General features: G+C 46.2%; 1 protein-coding gene across 1 annotated transcript in view; it reads left to right on the top strand.

The window, feature by feature from the left end:
* LOC122942264 (ovostatin-like) overlaps positions 1-18785 on the top strand; it is a 117297-nt gene that overhangs the window by 86153 nt on the left and 12359 nt on the right. Inside the window, exons 25-28 of the mRNA XM_044299768.1 lie at positions 5013-5166; positions 5954-6031; positions 6540-6702; positions 6798-7018. Coding sequence (XP_044155703.1) covers positions 5013-5166; positions 5954-6031; positions 6540-6702; positions 6798-7018 — 616 coding nt within the window. The remainder of the gene's footprint in view (positions 1-5012; positions 5167-5953; positions 6032-6539; positions 6703-6797; positions 7019-18785) is intronic.

The raw sequence follows: 18785 nt of genomic DNA, 5'->3' as shown, positions 1-18785 counted from the left end.
GGCACTGCGCGTGCGCCGTGCAATGTACTGTGCTACCAGATATGAGTGGTATGTTAAGTAGTACTATTCCTATCAGGGGACGTGTATGGAATAGATTTTAGGAACCGGGAGATGGAAAAAGATGCTTGGTCGGTCCTCTTACCTCCAATTTGGGGCACTGCGCGTGCGCCTTGCAATGTACTGTGCTACCAGATATGAGTGGTATGTTAAGTAGTACTATTCCTATCAGTTTAATCCCTGTTATGTCCCCTATCATAGATTTTAGACAACCGCAAAGAGTTGTCAATAGTTGACACACTCATGACATACATTTTATTCCTCTATGCGTCAATCTTGGTGTAGTGATGACTGTGCTCGTGCGCACGTTTGGGAGATTGCAGGTGATGGTGGTTTTTCAAAGCCTAGGGTCGTGCTGAGGTAGTTCAGTGACAGTTAAGTGACCGAGAAAACAATGATTCTGCAGTGTGGGCCCATTGTTGGCCTTATAGGCTTTAATGATCACCTTAGATGATCACAAAGAAAATGTATATTTTTTCTATGCAAAATTATCCAGCCGATCGCTTTTGGTCTGTTCATAATGAAGCAACGACCTTATCATCTGGGGTGTGCCAACATTGCCATTGCCAACACACTCATAGAGGTGGACGCTTCATTGTGATACGCAAGCCCCTTCACCACAACAAGGTAACGATCACGAAGGGGAATTGACACATGTATGTGCCTTTTTTTATTTTTTTTGCAGCCACAGTGCAGCACCAGAGGCCAGAAAAATTAGGCATGTACACATTCCTGAAAAATTAGGTATTGTTGCAGCTGCTGCTGTAGCAGCGGGCGGAAAAATTGATATTTTCCAGGCAGAAAGTGCACTAAAACATTGCGGCTTGAACCCTAGTTGGTGGCGGAGAAGTCACGCAAGTCATCCGGCATTCAGAGATAAAATACAGCAGCGTGTGGACCATTTTTAGCCCAAGGCATCTCATCTCATCAGGCCTTTTTTAGTCAAATGTATCGCCCACTGTCAGTAAAGGTGAGGTAATCTAGACTTTTTTGGCCTAGGCAACTTCTCTTCTCAGTGACAATACCTCCTGCTGCACTGAAGGTCCTTTCTGACAGGACACTTGAAGCGGGGCAGGCCAGAAGTTCTATCGCAAATTGGGATAGCTCAGACCACAGGTCAAGCCTGCACAACCAGTAGTCAAGGGGTTCATCGCTCCTCAGAGTGTCGATATCTGCAGTTAAGGCGAGGTAGTCTGCTACCTGTCAGTCGAGTCGTTCTCTGAGGGTGGACCCCGAAGGGCTATGGCGATGCGTAGGACTTAAAAAGCTCTGCATGTCCTCCATCAACAACACGTCGGTAAAGCATCCTGTCCTTGCCGGCGTGGTCGTAGTAGGAGGAGGATTACTTTCACCTCCTCCCCTGTTAGATTCCCATTGTGCTGTGACATCACCCTTATACACTGTGTAAAGCACACTTTTTAACTTGTTTTGGAACTGCTGCATCCTTTCCGACTTCCGGTAATTCGGTAACATTTTAGGCACTTTCTGCTTATACCGGGGGTCTAGTAGTGTGGCCACCCAGTACAGGTCGTTCTCCTTCAGCCTTTTTATACGAGGGTCCCTCAACAGGCACGACAGCATAAAAGACCCCATTTGCACAAGGTTGGATGCCGAGCTACTCGTGTCCCGTTCCTCGTCCTCACTGATCTCAGGTACAACACCACGGGACCAGATAGGTGACAACGAGCACCCTGGGATGCCTGCTGTGGTTGGTCTTCCTCCTCCTCAAAGCCACATTCCTCCTCTGACTCCTCTTCCTCAGACTCCTCTTCCAGCGTTGCCACAGGTCCAGCAAGCGATGCTGATAAGGCTGTTTCTGGTGGTGATGGTGACCACAACTCTTCCTCTTCACGCTCATCTACGGCCTGATCCAGCACTCTTCGCAGGGCACGCTCCAGGAAGAAAACAAATGGGATGATGTCGCTGATGGTGCCTTCGATGCGACTGCCTAGGTTTGTCACCTCCTCAAAAGGACGCATGAGCCTACAGGCATTGCGCATGAGCGTCCAGTAACGTGGCAAAAAAATACCCAGCTCCGCAAAGGCTGTCCTAGCACCCCGGTCATACAAATACACGTTGACGACTTTTTCTTGTTGGAGCAGGCGGTCGAACATTAGGAGTGTTGAATTCCAACGTGTCGGGCTGTCGCAAATCAAGCGCCTCACTGGCATGTTGTTTCGCCGCTGAATATTTGAAAAGTGCGCCATGGCTGTGTAGGAATGCCTGAAATGGCCACACACCTTCCTGGCCTGCTTGAGGACGTCCTGTAAGCCTGGGTACTTATGCACAAAGCGTTGTACGATCAGATTCAACACATGTGCCATGCACGGCACATGTGTCAACTTGCCCAAATTCAATGCCGCCAACAAATTGCTTCAGTTTTCACACACCACTTTGCCGATCTCCAGTTGGTGCGGGGTCAGCCACTGATCCACCTGTGCGTTCAGGGCGGACAGGAGTGCTGGTCCGGTGTGACTCTCTGCTTTCAGGCAAGTCAACCCCAAGACGGCGTGACACTGTCGTATCCGGGATGTGGAATAGCCCCTAGGGAGCTGGGGGGGGGGGGTGCAGTTGATGTGGAGCAAGACGCAGCAGCAGAAGAGGACTCAGCCGAGGAGGTTATGGAAGAGGATGGAGTAGGAGGAGTAGAGGAGGTGGCAGCAGGCCTGCCTGCAAGTCGTGGCGGTGTCACCAACTCCTCTGCAGAGCCATGCATTCCATGCTTGGCAGCTGTCAGCAGGTTTACTCAATGCGCAGCGTACGTGATATACCTGCCCTGACCGTGCTTTGCAGACCAGGTATCAGTGGTCAGATGGACCCTTGCCCCAACACTGTGTGCCAGACATGCCATGACTTCCTTTTCCACAATAGAGTACAGGTTGGGGATTGCCTTTTGTGAAAATAAATTTTGGCCGGGTACCTTCCACTGCGGTGTCCCAATAGCTACACATTTTTTGAAGTCCTCAGACTCCACCAGCTTGTATGGTAAAAGCTGGCGGGCTGAGAGTTCAGACAAGCCAGCTGTCAAATGCCGGGCAAGGGGGTGACTCTCTGACATTGACTTCTTACGCTCTAACATTTCCTTGACAGACACCTGACTATGGGCAGATGAGCAGGAACTGCTCAAGGCGAGAGGTGGAGTGGCGGATGGTTGAGAGGGGGCAAGGAGGACAGCAGTGGTTGACGTGGCTGAAGATGCTGGACCAGCAGGAGGATGGTGGCTTTGAGTTTGTGTGCTGATTTTACTCGTCATCATGTGTTGATCCCATAGGCATTTGTGATGTGCGATTATGTGCCTTCGCAAAGCAGCTGTACCTAGGTGGGTGTTGGACTTCCCACGACTCAGTTTCTTTTGACACAGGTTGCAAATGGCATCGCTGTTATCAGAGGCAGACACACAAAAAATGCCACACTGCTGAGCTTTGCAATGACGGCATTCTGGTGGTGGCAACAGCATGCGTTGATTGGCGTGCTGTCTGGCTGACCCCGGGTGCCGATACATGCTGTCTGACTGTGCCACTAGCTCCTTGCGACGACCTCCCCCTGCTTCCAACTCGTCTCCTCCTCCTCTCTGTCTCCCCATCTGAACTTTCCCCCTGTTCTTCTTTTCTGCGAGCAGGCACCCACGTGACATCCACGGACACATCGTCATCATCAACCACTTCACTTGTATCTGACAACTCAGCAAAGGAAGCAGCAGCGGGTACATCATCATCATCATCACACCGTACGTCCATGTGTGTAATGCTGCCTGACTGAGACATATCCCTGTTTTCTACATCCTCTGGCAATAATGGTTGTGCATCACTCATTTCTTCCAACTGATGTGTAAATAACTCCTCTGACAGATCAAGTGAAGCGGCTGTGGTGCTAGTGTTGGTGGTGGCGGCGGGCGGGCGAGTGGTAACTTGAGAGGTGCCCGAAGCTGAGCTGGAGGAGGATGGTGCGTCAAGGTAACGAGCAGAAGCTGTAGAAGACTGGGTGTCCTGTGTTAGCCAGTCAACTATGTCCTCAGAACTTTTCGAGTTCAGGGTACGTGGCCTCTGAACACTGGGCATTATTCTAGGGCCAAAGGAAATCACAGCACTACGACCACGACGGACCCTGCGGTGTGGCCTGCCTCCGCCTGTCATTTTTTTTTAGATTAGTTGTACTATGCGTGCAAGCTACTGTGACACCAGATATGAGTGGTACTGTGCACTGGCAGTAGTTGACACAGTACACGCTGTAGATCTGACACACACGCATGCAGGCAACTGCAATTATATTACAGTCAAAAAAGTTTTATATTTTTTTTAAATGCAAGCTACTGTGACACCAGATATGAGTGGTGGCACTGGGCAAGTGGGCACAGTATACGCTGTGAGCCTGACACACACGCTGGCAGGCAACTGCAATTAGATTACAGAGAAAAAAAAAACCAAAAGGGCTTTTTGGGGTGCTGTCAGGACGCTGTCCTTACAGCAGATCAGATGAGTCTTTCAGGACTGAAGTGGACACAGAACACTGCCCTAGCTAACGCTTTCCCTATTAAATCAGCAGCAGCTGCACTGTCCCTCCTCTCACTAACACTGCAGCTTCCGAATGAATCTAAGATGGATGCTGTCCTTGCTTTTTGCTAGGAGGTGGGAGGGTCTGGGAGGGAGGGTCTGCTGCTGATTGGCTGGAATGTGTCTGCTGACTGTGAGGTACAGGGTCAAAGTTTGCTCAATGATGACAAATAGGGGGCGGACTGAACATTACATATGTTCGCCCGCCGCGGCGAATGCGAACAAGCGATGTTCGCCAGCGAATAGTTCGGGACATCTCTAGTTCTAGATTTATTTAAAAAAAAATGTCATGTACTATTGTAATTTTCTGCACAATTTATAGGATAATCCTTTTAAAATACTCCTCACATAGACCGTAATACATAAGAACACGTTAGGTGATCACTTCACGTCTTCTACATACAGGTTGACAGCTTATGTCTTCAAGACTTTTGAAAAATGCAAGCAATACATTTACATTGATGAGAGAATTCAGCAGCAAACACTCATCTGGCTGGGAAACAACCAGCAACTGGACAGCGGCTGCTTCAGAGCCATTGGTGACTCCTTCATGAAAATGGTAAGAACCGAACTCTGACATATTTGTTCAGCCAGGTCTGACATGTAGACTGCAGCGCCTGAGACAATCAGTCTCTTCTATCAATTAATCTATTTGTCTTTCATGGATGATATTACAATGTCTAGAGGTGGCCACCTAACTATTGCAGGTTCCTACATAGCTATTCTTCCTCTGTTTGCAGTGATGCATCCCCTTCTTCCAATGCAATGAAATTTCTTGGCTGATTTGTTGCTCAAGATCTTAGGCCAGGGTGTAGGCACCATGGAAGAAACCTGTGGGGCTACTGTATGACCCTACACTGCTGTATAAAAAAAAGAGGCCAGGTCCTGGCTGGTCCAATGGTGGCAGTAAACTATGAAAGACTTCCTTCTACTAAGGAATTTCTTATGGTATGAGGAGATCAGAGTTGACTGGCCCACCAGAGTACCAAAGGGTTATCCAGTAGGCCCAGGCTTTGATACCATAATGGGCCCCAAACACCCAGATTAAAAAAAACTGCTTGGCTGACTTTGTAGCCAATCACTTGCCACCAGTGTCTAGGTCTATAATTCAAAGCCTATTAGACTTGATGATATAAGGTTTGGACCTCTAGAATAATTTCCATGGTGAGCCCATGGATCCCCAGTTTGACACTGGAGATGCCCTTGGAGGCTAAATTCGGAACCATAATGGGGGGGGGGGGGGCAGTTATATCTCCACCAGCTTCAGCAGGGAAAATCCATCTTTCAATTAACCAGGCTATGTATTATCTGCAAGGTGCGTATCTTATAAGACTCTCTTACTACAGAAAAAAGGAGCAGATGAAGATCTCATCTACACGGCCTTCCTTGCCATCACTCTCTTGGAGTCTAATTACAGTCTTGGGGTAATTCTGACAATTTTTCCTAGAATTTTAACTTCTTTAACATTGTATTTTTGTAATTTTAAGTTTATGTCCTCTTTATAACTTATGCCTACAGAGTTAACACTTTGAGAGATATACAGTGCTATGTTTAGTGCAATGCCAGGGGTAGGAGCCTAACACTAAAAAATCCATGTGTCATGCTCCACTCCTCAGGTATAGGAACAGCAGAGGGCTTTAGTTTTGTCCCGTATTGCTTTATAAGAATACTAGACTGATAAAGTCAAGCTCCTAAACCAACCTTGTAGAAATCTTCTACAGAAACATCTCCATTGTAGAAAGAGCAGTTGGGAGAAGCTTTCTTTGAAAGCGAGCTGTCTCCTCTCCAAAGATGAAGCAGCGTAAGTGCGGGAAGAAGGATGGGGAGACAAAAATCAATGCCATTTGACTTACCGTATTGTTTTTTAAAGAGATGAGTCACCAGGGTTGGCGTTGAGCAAGGGCCAGATAAATAGTCTTGTATCCTCCTCAGATGACCTTGTTGGACAGTACCTTGACCTGCCTACAGAACGCCCTTAAGACCGAACAAAGTTTATCCAACCAGGTCCTCATGGTCTACACCTTTACACTGGCTAAGGATTGGGACAGGAGGTATAGTCTTCTCAAGTCACTAAAATCTAAGGCCATCTCAGAAGGTAAGCGTTTCATGGTAGACATTTCCAATATGTACATTATTAAACCCGCAATTACTTAATGAACTGTATTAATACCATAATCTTCTCGCCCTCAGGAGGGATGATTCATTGGGAACGTGAAGACAAACCTGAAGTACGACCTATTGGCCTTTTCTACCCTCTGTATTCTGCCGCTGAAGTGGAAATCACTGCATATATATTACTGAGCATTGCCATCGGACCCAATATCACCCAAGATGAACTGACGTACATGGCACAGATCTCAGTTTGGCTGATTAGGCAACAAAATTCATATGGGGGATTTCATTCCACCCTGGTAAAATTCTATCTATCTATCTATTCATCTATCTCTTGCATATCTATCTGTCTGTCTATCTCCAATCTATCTTATATCTATCTTATATCTATCTATCCACCGTATTTTTTGCCCTATAAGACACATGGGCCCATAAGACGCACCTAGGTTTTAGAGGACATTAATAAAAAAAAATTTTCATTAGACCTCAGAGCAGCAATCAGACCCCCAATGTTAATCATACCTCAGCTTACAGTCTTAATCAGACCCCCAATGTTAATAAGACCCTCAATCAGACCTCAGATTAGACCCCCAATATTAATAAAACCCCAATAAGACCTCAGTTCATACCTCAGCTCATACCCAATGTGAATGACTCCCAGACCTCAGATAAGAGCCCCAATATAAATAAGACCCCCCATTCAGATCTCAGATGAGACCCCCATACATCAGATCAGCCCCCCATGCCCAGGGCTGGCATTAGGGGGGCAAACTGGGCAATTACCCAGGGCCCCCATTGTCTAAGGGGCCCCCTGCTTCAGTGCTGCTGTTCAGTTGAACATCCGAGGAAGCAAACAGCTGAACAGCTGCACTTTACAATGGAGTGTAAGGTCCTCTCCCTCACATATAAGAGAAATCATTACCACAGTGCTGACAGAACCTGCGATAATGTCAGATGCAGGAGGCAGAGCTCAGCAGAGGGGATGAAGGACCTGTGATGACCTCACCATCATCTGACCAGAATAGGAGGCGGAGCTCAGCGATGCACTAAAGTAATGAAGAAGAAGACCAGCAATGCATGTGAAGAAGTATGGATTCAATGTAAGTGCCATGGAAATGCTGGCAGTTGTAGTCCTCTCTAGAGATGTCGCAAACATAAAACTTTCCGTTCGCGAACGCGAATGTTCGCGAACGGGCGAACCGCCATAGACTTCAATAGGCAGGCGAATTTTAAAACCCACAAGGACTCTTTCTAGCCACAATAGTGATGGAAAAGTTGTTTCAAGGGGACTAACACCTGGACTGTGGCATGCCGGAGGGGGATCCATGGCAAAACTCCCATGGAAAATTACGTAGTTGACGCAGTCGAGTTTTAATCCATAAAGGGCATAAATCACCTAACATCCTTAAATTGTTTGGAATAACGTGCTTTAAAACATCAGGTATGATGTTGTATCGATCAGGTAGTGTAAGGGTTACGCCCGCTTCACAATGACAGACCAAACTCACCGTTTAACGCACTGCAAACAACCGCAAACAGTCCATTTGCACAACTGCAAACTCCCCATTTGCACAAGGTTGGATACCAAGCTAGCCATGTCCTGTTCCTTGTCCTCACTGACGTCATTGAAGGTCTCTTCCTCCACCCAGCCACGTACAACACCAAGGGTCCCCGAAAGGTGACAACAAGCCCCCTGGGACGCCTGCTGTGGTTGGTCTTCCACCTCCTCAAAGCCACCTTCCTCCTCTGACTCCTCTTCTTCAGACTCCTCTCTCTGCGTTGCCGCAGGTCCAGCAATCGACGACGACAAGGCTGCTTTTGGTGGTGATGGTGACCACAACTCTCCCTCTTCATGCTCATCTACGGCCTGATCCAGCACTCTTCGCAGGGCACGCTCCAGAAAAAACGCATATGGGATGACGTCGATGATGTTGCCTTGGGTTTGACTGACCAGGTTTGTCACCTCCGCAAAAGGACGCATGAGCCTACAGCCATTGTGCATAAGCGTTCAGTAACGCTGCCAAAAAATACCCAGCTCCGCAGAGGCTGTCCTCTTTTTTTTTTTTATTAAAAAAATACTTTTTTTTTACCAGTTTAATCTCTGTTTTGTCCCCTATCAGTGGCCGGTGTATGGAATAGATTTTAGGAACCGGGAGATGGAAAAAGATGCTTGGTCGGTTCTCTTGCTTCCAATTTGGGGCACTGCGTGTGTGCCGTGAAATGTACTGTGCTACCCTATATGAGTGGTATATTAAGTAGTACTATTCCTATCAGTTTAATCCCTGTTACGTCCCCTATCAGGGGCCAGTCTAATGAATAGATTTTAGGAAACGGGAGATGGAAAAAGATGCTTGGTTGGTCCTCCTACTTCCAATTTGGGGCACGGCGAGTGCGCCTTGCAATGTACTGTGCCACCCTATATGAGTGGTGTGTTAAGTAGTACTATTCTTATCAGTTTAATCCCTGTTACGTCCCCTATCAGGGGACGTATATCGAATAGATTTTAGACAACCGCAAAGAGTTGTCAATAGTTGACACACTCATGACATAAATTTTTTTCCTCTATGCGTCAATCTTGGTGTAGTGATGACTGTGCTCGTGCGCACGTTTGGGAGATTGCACGCGATGGCGTTTTTTAAAAGCCTATGGTGGTGCAGAGGTAGTTCAGTGACAGTTAAGTGACCCAGAAAACAATGATTCTGCAGTGTGGGCCCTTTGTTGGCCTAGTAGGCTTTAATGATCACCTTAGATGATTACAAAGAAAATTAATGTTTTTCTATGCAAAATTATCCAGAAGATCGCTTTTGGTCTGTTCATAATGAAGCAACGACCTTATCATCTGGGGTGTGCCAACATTGCCATTGCCAACACACTCATAGAGGTGATCGCTTCATTGTGATACGCAAGCCCCTTCACCACAACAAGGTAACGATCACGAAGGGAAATTGACACATCTATGTACCTTTTTTTTTGTTTTGTTTTTGCAGCCACAGTGCAGCATCAGAGGCCAGAAAAATTAGGCATGTACACATTCCTGAAAAATTAGTTATTGTTGCAGCCGCTGTTTTCCAGGCAGAAAGTGCCCTAAAACATTGCGGCTTGAACCCTAGTTGGTGGCGGAGAAGTTACGCAAGTCATCTGGCATTCAGAGATTAAATACAGCAGCGTGTGGACCATTTTTAGCCCAAGGCATCTCATCAGGTCTTTTTTAGTCAAATGTATCGCCCACTGTCAGTCCCTTCGGGATCCATGCCTCATTCATCTTAATAAAGGTGAGGTAATCTAGACTTTTTTTTACCAAGGCGACTTCTCTTCTCAGTAACAATACCTCCTGCTGCACTAAAGGTCCTTTCTGACAGGACACTTGAAGCGGGGCAGGCCAGAAGTTCTATCGCAAATTGGGATAGCTCAGGCCACAGGTGAAGCCTGCACACCCAGTAGTCAAGGGGTTCATCGCTCCTCAGAGTGTCGATATCTGCAGTTAAGGCAAGGTAGTCTGCTACCTGTTGGTCGAGTCGTTCTTTGAGGGTGGACCTAGAAGGGCTGTGGCGATGCGTAGGACTTAAAAAGCTCTGCATGTCCTCCATCAACAACACGTCTGTAAAGCATTCTGTCCTTGCTGGCGTGGTCATGGTAGAAGGAGGATTACTTTCACCTCTTCCCCTGTTAGATTCCCGTTGTGCTAGTGACATCACCCTTATACGCTGTGTAAAGTATACTTTTTAACTTGTTTTGGAACTGATGGATCCTTTCCGACTTCTGGTAATTCGGTTACATTTCAGCCACTTTCTGCTTATACCGGGGGTCTAGTAGCATGGCCAGCCTTTTTATACGAGGGTCCCTCAACAGGCATGACAGCATGAAAAACACCATTTGCACAAGGTTGGATGCCGAGCTCCTCATGTCCCGTTCCTCGTCCTCACTGATCTCACTGAAAGTATGTTCTTCCCCCTTAGCCACGTACAACACCGCAGGTACCAGATAGGTAACAACGAGCACCCTAGGATGCCTGCTGTGGTTGGTCTTCCTCCCCTTCAAAGCCACATTCCTCCTCTGACTCCTCTTCCTCAGACTCCTCTTCCAGCGTTGCCGCAGGTCCAGCAAGCGATGCTGATAAGGCTGTTTCTGGTGGTGATGGTGACCACAACTCTTCCTCTTCACGCTCATCTACGGCCTGATCCAGCACTCTTCGCAGGGCACGCTCCAGGAAGAAAACAAATGGGATGAGGTCGCTGATGGTGCCTTCGGTGCGACTGACTAGGTTTGTCACCTCCTCAAAAGGACGCATGAGCCTACAGGCATTGCGCATGAGCGTCCAGTAACGTGGCAAAAAAATACCCAGCTCCGCAGAGGCTGTCCTAGCACCCCGGTCATACAAATACTCGTTGACGGCTTTTTCTTATTGGAGCAGGCGGTCGGACATTAGGAGTGTTGAATTCCAACGTGTCGGGCTGTCGCAAATCAAGCGCCTCACTGGCATGTTTCGCCGCTGAATATCTGAAAAGTGCGCCATGGCCGTGTAGGAACGCCTGAAATGGCCACACACCTTCCTGGCCTGCTTGAGGACGTCCTGTAAGCCTGGGTATTTATGCACAAAGCGTTGTACGATCAGATTCAACACATGTGCCATGCACGGCACATTTGTCAACTTGCCCAAATTCAATGCCGCCAACAAATTGCTTCCGTCGTCACACACCACTTTGCCAATCTCCAGTTGGTGCGGAGTCAGCCACTGTTCCACCTGTGCGTTCAGGGCGGAGAGGAGTGCTGGTCCGGTGTGACTCTCTGCTTTCAGGCAAATCAACCCCAAGACGGCGTGACACTGTCATATCCGGGATGTGGAATCACCCCTGGGGAGCTGGGGGAGTGCAGTTGATGTGGAGCAAGACACAGCAGCAGAAGAGGACTCAGCCGAGGAGGTTATGGAAGAGGATGGAGTAGGAGTTGTAGAGGTGGTGGCAGCAGGCCTGCCTGCAAGTCGTGGCGGTGTCACCAACTCATCTGTAGAGCCACGCATTCCATGCTTGGCAGCTGTCAGCAGGTTTACCCAATGCGCAGTGTACATGATATACCTGCCCTGACCGTGCTTTGCAGACCAGGTATTAGTGGTCAGATGGACCCTTGCTCCAACACTGTGTGCCAGACATGCCATGACTTCCTTTTCCACAATGGAGCACAGGTTGGGGATTGCCTTTTGTGAAAAGAAATTTCGGCTGGGTACCTTCCACTGCAGTGTCCCAATAGCTACAAATTTTTTGAAGGCCTCAAACTCCACCAGCCTGTATGGTAAAAGCTGGCGGGCTAAGAGTTCAGACAAGCCAGCTGTCAGACGCCGGGCAAGGGGGTGACTCTGTGACATTGGCTTCTTACGTTCAAACATTTCCTTGACAGACACATGACTGTGGGCAGATGAGCAGGAACTACTCAAGGTGAGAGGCGGAGTGGCGGGTGGTTGAGAGGGGGCAAGGAGGACAGCAGTGGTTGACGTGGCTGAAGATGCTGGACCAGGAGGAGGATGGTGGCTTTGAGTTTGTGTGCTGCTTGTACTCGTCATCATGTGTTGATCCCATAGGCGTTTGTGATGTGAGATCATGTGCCTTCACAAAGCAGTTGTACCTAGGTGGGTGTTGGACTTCCCACGACTCAGTTTCTTTTGGCACAGGTTGCAAATGGCATCGCTGTTATCAGAGGCAGACGCACAAAAAAAAATGCCACACTGCTGAGTTTTGCAATGACGGCATTCTGGTGGTGGCAACAGCATGCATTGATTGGCGTTCTGTCTGGATGACCCCGGTGCCGATACATGCCGTCTGACTGTGCCACTAGCTCCTTACGACGACCTCCCCCTGTTCCAACTCGTCTCCTCCTCCTCTCTGTCTCCCCATCTGAACTTTCCCCCTTCTTCTCTTTGAGCGGGCACCCACGTGACATTCACGGACACATCGTCATCATCAACCGCTTCACTTGTATCTGACACCTCAGCAAAGGAAGCAGCAGCGGGTACAACATCATCATCATCACACCGTACGTCCATGTGTGTAATGCTGCCTGACTGAGACATATCCCTGTTATCTACATCCTCTGGCAATAATGGTTGCGCATCACTAATTTCATCCAACTGATGTGTAAATAACTCCTCTGAGGGATCAAGTGAAGTGGCTGTGGTGCTAGTGTCGGTGGTGGCGGCAGGCGGGCGAGTGGTAACTTGAGAGGTGAGCTGGAGGAGGATGGTGCGTCAAGGTTCCGAGCAGAAGCTGTAGAAGATTGGGTGTCCTGTGTTAGCCAAACAACTATGTCCTCAGAACTTTTCGAGTTCAGGGTACGTGGCCTCTGAACACTGGGCATTATTCTAGGGCCAAAGGAAATCACAGCACCGCGACCATGACGGTTAGAATAGGCATAGTTAGAATAGGCATTTTTGTAGAATGACATTTACAGAAGATCTTGAAAAGACTTTTCTTCAGTTTTCTTTGTTTAGTCGGATTACTTTAATCTCTCTGTATTGTTGAAACGGAGATGAAATAACCTTTTATTAAAAATGTTACAAAAAACCACATGCTTTCAAAGGGTGTCCTAATTTTTTCACATGACTGTACCTCCTGTTATTTAATAGCAGGATACATTACAAGAGGAGGTATGAGGAGAAGACTACAACTTCCAGCATGTCCAGCCTGTTATGTAATATCAGAGTACATTATAAGAGGAGAGGACAACAACTCGCATGTCTAGGACATTATTATCATATCAGGGTGCATTACAATACCCTGGATATGCTGGGAGTTGTATAACTCCTCTTATAATGTACTCTGATATTACATAATAACTGCTTGGACATGCTGGGAGTTGTAGTCTTCTCTTATACCTCCTCTTGTAATGTACTCTGATAATACATAATAACAGCTTGGACCTGCTGGGAGTTATAGTCCCATCCTCTTATACGTTCCCCTGTAATGTGCTCTGATTGGTGTTGAGCGTTACGGCTGTTCGGCTCGAACATCACTATGCTCGGCACATCCGAGTGCTAAGCCGAAAACTGTGGTTGCTCGAGTGCAATTTAATACAATGAAAGTCAATGGGAGACCCGAGCATCAAACCAGGCACCCCCTGATCTGAAGAAGAGAGAGTGTCTGGTTCACAAAAAAAAGGTTAGAAATTTATGGAAACCCCATCAAAATGGTTTGGAAACAGCATTATGAGAATAGCTGGATGCGTCTTGGACTCCTATTATCTACGACATACAATAGACAACCACACAAAGGCTATATGCCAAAAGCCAGGTATATGCAAGCCATCAATCTACCCATGAGACAGATGACAGGCTTAGTCAGTATAGCTTACAATGGCAGCCTTGTGCACTATGAGACATTCCAAACCAGCTCTCATCTGACTGAGAACCAGTAAGCCTCAAAGTTACTTCAGATCTGTTGGATGGCTTGGGTGGACCTGCGCACCTAGATAGATATCATTAGGGAGACAAAAAGGTTTTCTGATTGTTACATAGTTACATAGCTCATACGGTTAAAAAAAGACAAACGTCCATCAAGTTCAACCAAGGGATAGGTGGGGACGCAAATCCCAGAAGGAAGTGAGACTCAGATTTCATACACGTTTTCATAAGCATTAATGTTTTTTACTTTTAAGAATTTGTCTAAACCCTTTTTGAAACTGTCCACTGTTCCTGCTGTGACTACGTTCTGAGGAAGCATATTCCACAGATTCACAGTTCTTACAGTAAAGATTTGACGCTTCTGGAGACTGAACTTTTTCTTCTTCAGTCGGAGGCAGTGCCCTCTTGTCTTTTGAGCACATTTTATATGGAACAGCTTTTCGCCGTATTTTTTAGGTTAATTTTTAGGTTAATCATGTCCCCCCTTAGACGTCTCTTCTCAAGACTAAATACATTTTATTCATTTAATCTTTCTTCAAAACTAAGACCCTCAATGCCCCTTATCATTTTAGTCGCTCTCCTCTGTACTTTTTCCAGCTGCAGGGCATCCTTTCTATTGACTGGTTCCCAGAACTGGACTGCATATTCCAGATGAGGCCGCACCAGCTCTTTGTAAAGTGGTAGTATTACATCCCTGCCCCGCGAGTTCATGACTCGTTTAATGCATGACAATATCCTGGTGGCCTTAGAAGCAGCTGATGGACATTGTGTGCTGTAATTTAATCTACCATCCACAAGGACACCCAAATCCTTCTCTATAAGTGACTCTCCCAGTGCTACATCACCTAGTACATAGGAAGCACAGAGATTATTACTACCAATATGCATAACTTTACATTTGTCCACATTGAACCTCAACTGCCAAGTTGATGCCCAATCACTCAGTGTTCAAGTCAGCTTGTAGTTTGTGGACATCTTCCATAGACCGTACAGTTCTACACAGCTTAGTGTCATCTGCAAAAATAGATATGGTGCTATTAATCCTGTCTTTAATATCATTAATAAATAAATTAAATAATAAAGGGCCCAGCACTGAACCTTGGGGTACACCACTTATAACCTGGGACCATTCTGAATAGGAATCATTGACCACAACTCTCTGGACACGGTCCTTCAGCCAGTTTTCAATCCAATTACAAACTATACTTTCCAAGCCAATAGACCTTACTTTACTTATTAAGCGTCTATGAGGGACAGTATCAAAAGCCTTTGCTACATCCACAGCACCCCTCTGTCCTGGCTTCTACTCACCTCCTCATAAAAATAAATCAGGTTAGTCTGACAACTTCTGTCCTTGGTGAACCCATGCTGGGTATCACTTATAATATTATTTATAGTCACATACTCCTGTATATAGTCCCTTAAGAGTCCTTCAAACATTTTTCCCACAACAGAAGTTAAACTGTCTAAAATTACCTGTGGAGGACCTTGATCCTTTTTTGAATATGAGCACCACGTTTGCCTTGTGCCAATAACTTGGCACTGTACCAGTCCCTAGAGAATCCTTAAAAATTATAAACAGGGGCATAGCAATGACTGAACTGAGCTCTTTAAGCACTCTTGGGTGTAATCCATCTGGACCCAGAGTTTTGTTCACATTTACCCTATTTAACTTCTCTTGGACCATATCTACAGTTAGCCAATTGAGTATATCACTGGATGTACTAACAGCCCCGGTGCCACAGATATCAGCTCCTTTCTCTTCTTTTGTATATACAGAGATAAAAAACCTATTTAGGAACTCTGCATAACATAATATTCAATAACCTTTTTATACAGTTTTGTCATGTAAAAACTCATTTTCATAAACATAGGCATATGGGAAAGACATGCAAATGAACAGAATCTGCCTTGTTTTTCAGCTGAAAAAAACATTTGCATGGAAAATTTGCGATTTACACAACTCATGAATAGCACCAGCTATTTGTTTCATAGTCTTATGACAAGAGTAATAGTCTTGTCATAAGACTATGAAACCAATAGATGGTGCTGTTCATGAGTCATGAACAGCACCATCTATTGGTTTCATAGTCTTATGACAAGACTATTACTCTTGTCATAAGACTATGAAACCAATAGATGGCGCTGTTCATCTTGTTGGGGCGCTAGTATGTGGGGCACACTGCTCAACAGAGTCCACACACCGTGTAGCACTCAGCCTATAATAGCCTGCGCTAACACTGAGGTGTATATCGGATTGCTGCTATCATTCACACATCTTCTAGCACTTTATCTGCTAAGATTATTAGTGTAGCCTTTTGCATGGAAAATTCACAATAAAAATTTGCGATTAGAATATTCGCGATCTTCACTACTCATGAACAGCGCCATCTATTGGATTCATAGTTTTGTCATAAGACTATGAAACCAATAGATGGCGCTCTTCATGAGTCATTACAAGCAGGGCAATAGTCCTCAGATACACCCTAGCAAGCTTATATTACCGCAGATAAAGTGCTAGAAGATGTGTGAATGATAGCAGCAATCCGATATACACCTCACTGTTAGCACAGGCTATTATAGGTTGAGTGCTAAATGGTGTGTGGACTCTGTTGAGCAGTGTGCCCCACTTACTAGCACCACAAAAAGATGAACAGCGCCATCTATTGGTTTCATAGTCTTATGACAAGAGTAATAGTTTTGTCATAAGACTATGAAACCAATAGATGGCGCTGAGTAGTGTAAATACCGAATTTTCCATGCAAATGGCTTTTCAGCTGAAAAACAAGGCAGATTCTGCTCATTTGCATGTCTTTCCTATATGCCCATGTTTATGCAAATGTGTTTTTACCTATACATGACAAAACTGTATAGAAAGGTTATTGAATATTATGTTAGGACAATCAGAAAACTTTTTGTCTCCATAATGATATTGATCTAGGTGCGCAGGTCCACCCAAGCCATCCAACAGATCTGAAGTAACTTTGAGGCTTACTGTCTCTCAGTCAGATGAGAGCTGGTTTGGAATGTCTCATAGTGCACAAGGCTGCCATTGTAAGGTATGATGACTAAGCCTGTTATCTGTCTCATGGATAGATTGATGGCTTGCACATATGTGGCTTTTGGCATATAGCCTTTGTGTGGTTGTCTACTGTATGTCGTAGATAATAGTCCAAGATTCATCCAGCTATCCTCTTAATGCTGTTTCCAAACCATTTTTTATGGGGTTTCCATCAATTTCTAACCTTGTTTTGTGAAACAGACACTCTCTCTTCTCTTCTGAGCAGGGGGTGCCTAGGGTTCTCCCGTTGACTTCCATTGTGCTCGGGTGCTCGGTAGAGCACACAAACATACCGGTGTGTTTGGCCAGAGCACACAAGCACTTTGGTGCTCGATCAACACTAGCTCTGATATTAAATAATAATAGCTTAGACATGCTGGGAGTTATAGTCCTCTCCTGTTATACCTCCTGCAGTAATGTGCTGTGATATATGGCCGGTACGATGGATAGGGGAGGGGAGTCATCCGCCTAGGGCACCACTTTGCCCCATAAAGGGGGCACACTCCTGGCTGTCCAACTTCACAAGCCTCAGACCGCTAGGCCTCAAGCCTGTGAGGCATTAGAACAGAGCAAGAAGCCGAAATGACATCAATGCAACCTCCTGCTCTGGGTCTTGCATGATGACATAATCACGTGAGACCCGGAGCAGGAGTGGAGATGTCATTGGGACCGCATGCATCAGGACGCATTAACACAAGCAGATAAAACTGTGGTCTGCATCGCAGACAGCGGTGGGGGGACGGGAGGGAGGCGTTTTTGTTGGTTTTTTAATACTAAATATCCACACTGCTGGGGGCACCAGGGATGGGGGAAAGGAGATCATTATATATGCTTGGCACTACTGGGGAGGAATGTAGGAGCATTATGTACATACTGGCACTACGGTGAAATATTATATATATTGGCACTATGAGGGAAGCATTATATATTAGAACTAGTGGGGGGCACTACAGGGGGATATTACAGCCACTGGGAGCATTATAGTTATATTATTACTACTAGGGTACTGTAGGGGCATTATTATTATTTGACGCAATATGGAGGGCATTGCTAATAATGGGGGCTATCTTGGGGAGTATTATTACTATTGGGTGCACCATTACTAGTGAGGGCAGTCTGGGTGTATAGTATAGTATAGTGTTTGTGGACATGGGGGGGTGCACAACAGGCACAGTATTGGGGGTAGCTTTAAGAGGTTCTCCAGGTTTTTTCATATTGATAACCTCCTCAAACAGCTGATCAGCGGGGGTGTCGGACGTCAGACTGTGTTTTTAGCACATTATTACAAGATGTGGGCCCCCCTTTTGATTTTGCCCAGGGAAACATTTTGTCTAAACCCGGCCCTGCCCATGCCTCATCAAACCACCATTCCTCAGATGTGATCTCCATACCTCATACCAGCACCCCAGCCTCATTTAATCAGCCCCCAGCCTCATTTTTTCAGCCCCCAACCATATTTATTTAGCCCCCACCCTCATATTACATAAAATAAAAAATCCACTTACCTCTCCTACTCTGGATGCCGCTGGCTTCCAGGAACTAGCTCTCTCTCTTCTTCGGCAGCTGTTCTGTACCCGACAAGCACAGTGTGAGGTCACAGAGCCCTCATGTTGTGCGC

Source organism: Bufo gargarizans, chromosome 6 (assembly GCF_014858855.1).
Source record: "Bufo gargarizans isolate SCDJY-AF-19 chromosome 6, ASM1485885v1, whole genome shotgun sequence".
In the NCBI taxonomy this organism is placed as follows: Eukaryota; Metazoa; Chordata; class Amphibia; order Anura; family Bufonidae; genus Bufo; species Bufo gargarizans.
This window is presented reverse-complemented; position numbering and strand designations above follow the sequence as displayed.